Source organism: Microtus ochrogaster, linkage group LG7_11 (assembly GCF_000317375.1).
Source record: "Microtus ochrogaster isolate Prairie Vole_2 linkage group LG7_11, MicOch1.0, whole genome shotgun sequence".
Taxonomy (NCBI): Eukaryota; Metazoa; Chordata; class Mammalia; order Rodentia; family Cricetidae; genus Microtus; species Microtus ochrogaster.
The window spans coordinates 14,102,627-14,109,378 of NC_022032.1; the positions used below are offsets into that span (position 1 = coordinate 14,102,627).

At 37.1% G+C, this 6,752-nt stretch overlaps 1 protein-coding gene across 1 annotated transcript in view; it reads left to right on the forward strand.

The window, feature by feature from the left end:
• Nucleotides 1-6,752, forward strand: part of Tusc3 (tumor suppressor candidate 3) — a 146,576-nt gene that overhangs the window by 137,410 nt on the left and 2,414 nt on the right. Inside the window, exon 9 of the mRNA XM_005362535.2 lies at nt 98-188. Coding sequence (XP_005362592.1) covers nt 98-188 — 91 coding nt within the window. The remainder of the gene's footprint in view (nt 1-97; nt 189-6,752) is intronic.

Here is a 6,752-nt window from a genome sequence, read left to right on the forward strand (position 1 = left end):
GCCTGAACTGTGACATGTAAGTGTTTGTATAGTGGATGCATTTCAAAAGCATCACTTGCATGTTTTCAGCCCCTAACAGTGTTGTCTGTCTTCCTAGTAATATGCCTCGTGGGATTAGGCCTGGTGGTCTTCTTCTTCAGTTTCCTACTTTCAATATTCCGTTCAAAGTATCACGGCTATCCATACAGGTGAGACATTTATAGTAATCTTGATGCTTTCATTTAAACTATTTTAGTGGTTCATTAGGGCTAATAATACCAGCTATTGATTCTTATCTGTGTTGTGAGAAAAGATCCAAATTAAGCAATTTAGAAGTACAGAGGTAGACATAGAAACAGACAGAAATGGGATCCAGAGAATCATGAAAACATACTTAAAAACTTATACTCCAGCTGGGCGATGGTGGCGCATGCCTTTAATCCCAGCACTCGGGAGGCAGAGGCAGGCAGATCTCTGTGAGTTCAAGACCAGCCTAGTCTACAGAGCTAGTTCCAGGACAGGCTCCAAAGCCACAGAGAAACTCTGTCTCAAAAAAAAAAAAACAAAAAAAATTATACTCCACAAAATTGCAGAAAATCTAAAAGAAATGGGAGAATTTTCCTGATATATACAGTAAAGTTAAATCAAGAATAAAAAAAAAGAATCCAAAAATATGAAATCAAAATGCCTCTCTGGTTTTATAAAAATAGAAAGGCTAGCAAAAGTCATCATTGGGTTCTCAACTTTATTTAGTTAACAGTAAAGAAATGTAAAGGGAAAATTAATATAACTTTCCTGTGTATCAGCACATGAAATTGTATTCAAAGGTCATAGCTATATAGATACAAATGTGATGTCTATGAACAAGAGAAAATACAGTTTTTTAGTTTGTTATAAGAGTGTGACATTTGACAACACTATTTTTACTATGACTAGCTTTCCAGTATGCATACTTATTTCTGAGGGATTGTTATTAATACAGTAACTCCACTGCTCTGGGTTTGTTTGATGTAGGCTTTTTTGTTGTTGTCATTGGGGATGGTTGTTGGCTAGGGTTTGTTGTTTTCTGAAACCAGGTAAAAATATATAAAACACCCAGCAATGAAGGTTTTCAAATGCTAAACATAAGCCTTCCTATTAGATAATCCTGTACACACATAATAGGACCATTTGAACCTGTGTCCCCACCTAATTACTCTATGTCAAAGGCAAGAATTGAGCTTTGTCTCTATAAGGTGACCATTCCCTTTGAAGATTCCTCTACTCTATAGTGTTGGACTCATGTGGATAGAAATGTAGATAAACTCTCTTAAAAATAACTAAGAGGTGGGAATCATACATAAGAATTGGTTTGTGAATATGACATTTAACAGGTTAGATGAAAACACATGAGTTGTTTGCAAACAGTAGAATCAGTAAAAAGAAAACCAGAAAACTGTCCAAGAGAGCCTGGGAACCAGGGTATTCTAGTGGTGAGGGTTCAGAGTGAGGAGCAGAAGGCAGCCTTTCCAAGGATTAGACCTGTGTTGTGCTATGCCATGGGGAGGAGGGTCACCCCACTTGTGTATGTTTCAGAAAGAAATTATTCGCTTGGTTTATGTTATAATATTCTGCTCTGGGACAGTTTTTCTACACTATGAATGTGTGTTATTTTCATTTGCTAATAAAAAGCTGATTGGCCAATAGCTGGGCAGGAAGAGATTAAACAAAAGAGGCAGACTAGGAGAATTCTGGAAAAAGGAAGGACAGAGTCAGAGAGCCACTGGCAAATTCAAAGAAGCAAGATGAGAATACCATACTGAGAAAAGATACCAAGTTGCATGGCAGGACGTAGATAAGAATTATGGGTTAATTTAAGTGCAAGAACTAGTTATTAAAAAGCCTGAACTATTGGCCAAGCATTTATAATTAATATAATCCTCTGTGTGGTAATTTGAGAAGCAGCTGTTGGGCATTTAGGAGCAGGCGGTCAGGACAAAAACATCCAATTACAGCATTCTTCTTTCAGTGTCTTCTTTAAGACCTGATTTTGACTTTCATTTCAATATCTCCTTTCATCACAATTTTAATCACTCTATTATATTCTATATCCTTTGATTTCCTCTATAGTGATCCTTTCCTGATCATTCATTTTCATTTGTATTTTAAATAAAGTTGGCCCACACAACACATTTTTTCACACAAATTTTAAAATTTCTATTTTCTTTATCTTTATGTATATGCCTGCTTAAAAGCATAAAAGTCTACTTTATTTATCTGTCTTGCTTTCTTAAGGCTTCTCCTTGTTAGTATTGAGAGTATTCTGTAACATTAACCTGTTCCGTACAACAACTAAATTCACAGATCGCCTTTGAAACCTCAATAAGTAGACTTACCCTGTATCCCAGTCTGGGTGTGACCATAGGCAAATTGCTAAACTTTTTAAACCATAGTTGTTCTTGCTTATAAATAAAGATAGTTTGATATACTACATTTTTATTTATAGGAGAAAATATATGTAAATGTCTTAGAATACCAGTATATAGTAGTAATTAATTGCCCTATAAATGTTTAATGCTAATTATCATTAATTCTGATATAAATATTTACACTCATATTTTACTTTTCTCTAATGGAGTTTTCTTTACAGTGCACACCAAGTAGCTTTGGCTCATGTTTACATAATTCGAGTGAAGAGCAGGTTTTCACTGAACCTTTTGATGAATTTAATTGGACTCCAGAGTCCCTTGAAACTTACCAGTGAAATATCAGGATTCCTAGAGATTTTATCTAATTACCATCTGAGACTTAATTCAGAAGACATTTTTCTGATAGCACTGACTTCATTTATATATTGAATAAGAATTGGCTTTTCCCTCGCTTTGTTTTCTAAGAAGAGGATGTTGGCGTGGCTAGATGGTGGTCTCTGCTTAGAGATAATGATCTCCTCAGCCTTTTCTACTGGCACTCAGACTAACCAGTATTTTCTGCAGATGTCTCTTAAAAACATCTTTGGATCATCAAAGCCTCTACTGCAGAAGGAGAAAGCATGAAATGTCTGTGTTCATTCCATCACTGTGCTAACTGTCTGAGGAGTCTTAATTGGCTCAGAGCGACAGAGTAGAATAATGAGAAAATAATATTAGAAAATGAATATCTGAACGAAAGTTTTGGGTTTGCTTTTGCACTTTAAATAAGATCTCTGACTTTGTAGTTGCACAAAATCTGGTTAAAATATCTTAGATCTATTTACTAATATAATATAGTCTTAGAATTAGCTACTGCCTTGTTGTTTTTTGCTCAGCTCTGGTTCACTTTTAAAGAGTTGGAGACATATAGTTAAAGGTGTCTCGTTTCTGTACCTGTTCAGTATCTTTAGCTATTTTTTTATATGAGATTATGCACACCAACCTTAGAATTGCCTATGGATAAATGTATAGTCCCTGAAGTACTCTTGGTTCTCAGTGACTTCACCTAACCTCTCTTCATCTGCACCAAGGACCTTAGCATTTACTTTGTATCACTTCGCTACACTGTTTTGTTAAGTTTTTATGTACAGTTCAGCCACCAGGTTTCATTACTTTCCTTTCTGGAAGACTATTTTGGGAATGAGTGGTCCTTGACACAACATTTTGCATCACAAAGGATTGTGCTTGTTAATTGGATCTGTTTTCCTCCAAACAGTGTCCACCTTAAGGTGCCATTAAGCAGAGGGAAGAGCACTGGTCCCTCTCAGGGAAGTCCACTACACGCGGAACATATCTGTTCCTTAGCACACATGTGCTGGTTTTATTAATAGTCATATCATGAAAATTCTTCCTAAGTATGCCTCTGCGTACAAACTGTGTAGAGAACTGACCTTGCCAGTTATTAAACCTAGTAGCTTTTACCTTCTATAACTCTGAGTAAAGAAACTCCTTCCCCAGGGTCTCTTATCCTAATAAAGGCCAGGATTTCTTTTGACCTTTTCAAAGGATAAGACTTTCCTGGCTTCTGTAGACCCTTAGTAAGGAAAGAGCCTCAGGACTTAGGTTAATGAGGTCTCACTAAGGACGATAATTACTCTCACTAGCATGCCATTTTACACTTGCAAATGTAGAGGATTAAATATTAGAAAGTGAATCAGCAAGACACTAACTACAGGAGTACAGGTTCAACTAGTGGTCGGTTGTGGTGCGCACCTGCACTTGGGAGGTGGAGGCCAGAAGATCAAGAGCTCATTGCCAGTCTTGACTACACCTTGCCTCAAATATACATTAAAAAAAAAAACCCAGAACAAAAAGAAACAAGAAAAAAATCCATATTGTACTTAGTGGAGAAGTGAGGTCCTTCTTTCCCCGACAGCGTCTCTTTTACCACACATGTGATTCTTGGCAGAGACTCCTGCCTGGCCACAAGAGCTCCCCGGCTCTTCCCGTGGCTTTAGAACATGAAGAACAGGAGATAAGAAATTTCATTTAGTCAGATATGTCACTACTTCCCAGTTGGACAAAATGCACATCCTGGGTTTTCCAAACATCAGGAAGAGATGGAAAGGTGAAAACAAAAAGGAACGGCGTACCACTGTTCCCTGACATTTCAGACAGTGAATGCAGAGAGGCGGAAAAATCTATCAGGATGGACCTTTCTATCACTTAATTGACTAGTTTTTTTCCTTTCAAGCTTCAAACCCTATTTTTTATTATTATTATCTCACTGTCAGATATATTAGCCCTGAGATGCAGAACTAAATAATTAGCTGAGCAGTTCATCTTCTACTTGTCCCAAGTCAGTATCATCTCTGCATCCAAAATGAAGTTCTTCCACTTCTCCTTGACAAAGGAGTTGGGATTTGTAGAGTCCTGTATTCAGCCCACATTCTTGTCCTGTACTGTTAGGGCCCTCATATTCTTTTCTCACGCCTACCGTTTTAATGACACTCTCTCTACCTGGGACTTTCTCTCTAGCGAAGTGTAAGGAACACGGCTTGTCATTCCACGTCCTATAGCCCCTTCTGTGCCAAGCACTCATCAGTTGACCAACACTTTGCTAATTGCTGCTTAAGAATGACTCTGGGGAGGGGCTATAATCTGAGAAAATTTGAGTCATGCTCTATAAAGTCACTTTGGATTTTAAGTAATGGACTTGGCTGGTGTGCTTCTGGAATGTTACACTGAGGAAGTCAAAGGCGGTGGTTTATGTTTGTTTCTGAATATTGTATGTGATAAAAAAGAGCCAACATAAAGTTACATTTGAGATCATCCTCCTGTTCTACATTATAAACTAGCGTTTCTCAGCTCCCCTTCGATACTTTGAGCAATAGTAAAGCTTCAGAGACAGCATGGGCATAGGTCCATACATGAGACTAAAGGAAAGGAAGTGTTTATGTCTGTACAAGTCCCATCCAGTGCTTGGTCTCCATATGAACAGTTCACTCCCTTGCTCATCAGCTTCTAGCTTGTTCTGTTACCTCAGCTGACATTGCCAGCCAGCCAGGAGTCAGTACTGTGATTATACAGAGTCCTGATGTCACAGTGAGACCTGTTCCTGATGGCGAGTACTTGGGGGACAGCAGGACTTGAGGAGCACCCAAGGCAGCCTCTTGCACCTTCAGAAAACTTATAGCACTGGAGAATACAAATAAGAGAAATGTGTTCAATATTTGGTAATTTAGGTTTAAGTACAATATAAAAACATACATATTTATGACAAATAATATAAAGGAAAATATCCAAGCACTATTCAAAGTATAAATATAAAAAACTATCATACTATTTGATAATGCATCAGCAGTAGTAGGCAGGCACAGATAAAAAGATATATCAGATCAAGCTAGACAGAAATTATACTAACCATTGATTGTTGATACCAGTGTGATGCATTCAGTATGCTGCTTTCATGTTAAAACATCTTGGGCATTCCAAGCATGAGATTCTGAGTGAGCACCCAGAGAATAACAGCTGGTACTTTCCTAAGAAACTTTTTTTAAGATTTATTTTATATGTATGAATGTTTACTACATGTATATAGGTGCACAACATTCATGCTTGGTAACTCTAGAGGCCAGAAGAGGGAATGAGTTCTCTGAAATGGGAGTTACAGGTGAATGGCAGTGAACCAGCATATGGTTGCTGAGAACCAAACTCAGAACCTCTTGTAAGAGAGTAGCAAGTGTTCTTAACTGCTGAACCGTTTCTCCTGCCCCAGAGCAGTTTTTGTTGTTATTTCATGTTCTTCCAATATCTGAACAATATGTTAATATAATGTTTAATGAAAATGAACATTTCATATGTATATTTTACTTACTACATTTATTGCTTAGTGTAAGATCTTTAATAATTGTCAGTTTGGTTACCCCTGTCATTTCCTAATGACATATAAATGTGATCAGTGAAAAGAAATAGTCCCCAGAATGAACAGATAGCATCTTTTGATCATAAGTCAATTTTTACATTAAGAATGTGATCACTGGGGGCTGGAGGCATGGCTCAGCCCAGCAACATATTAGCTCCCAACTCTCTGTACCTCCAGTCCCAAGGGATCTGACACCCTGTTTTGGCCGCTTCAGGAACCAGGCATATAAAAGATACATAGACATAAATGTAAGCAAGATATATGTAATAAAAAATAAATTTAAAAAAAGTGTAATTGCAGAATTCCCTTTCCTCTGAAAATGTGACAATCTAGGTTTATTTTTTGTAGCCTTTCTAGTTGTAAAAAGATATAAAAGTATAAAGGATCATATTAACTGTTTTTACTTTTATAGAGGTGTGTTTTTATCAATAATGTTAAACTTAACTGCTCAGTATATTGAA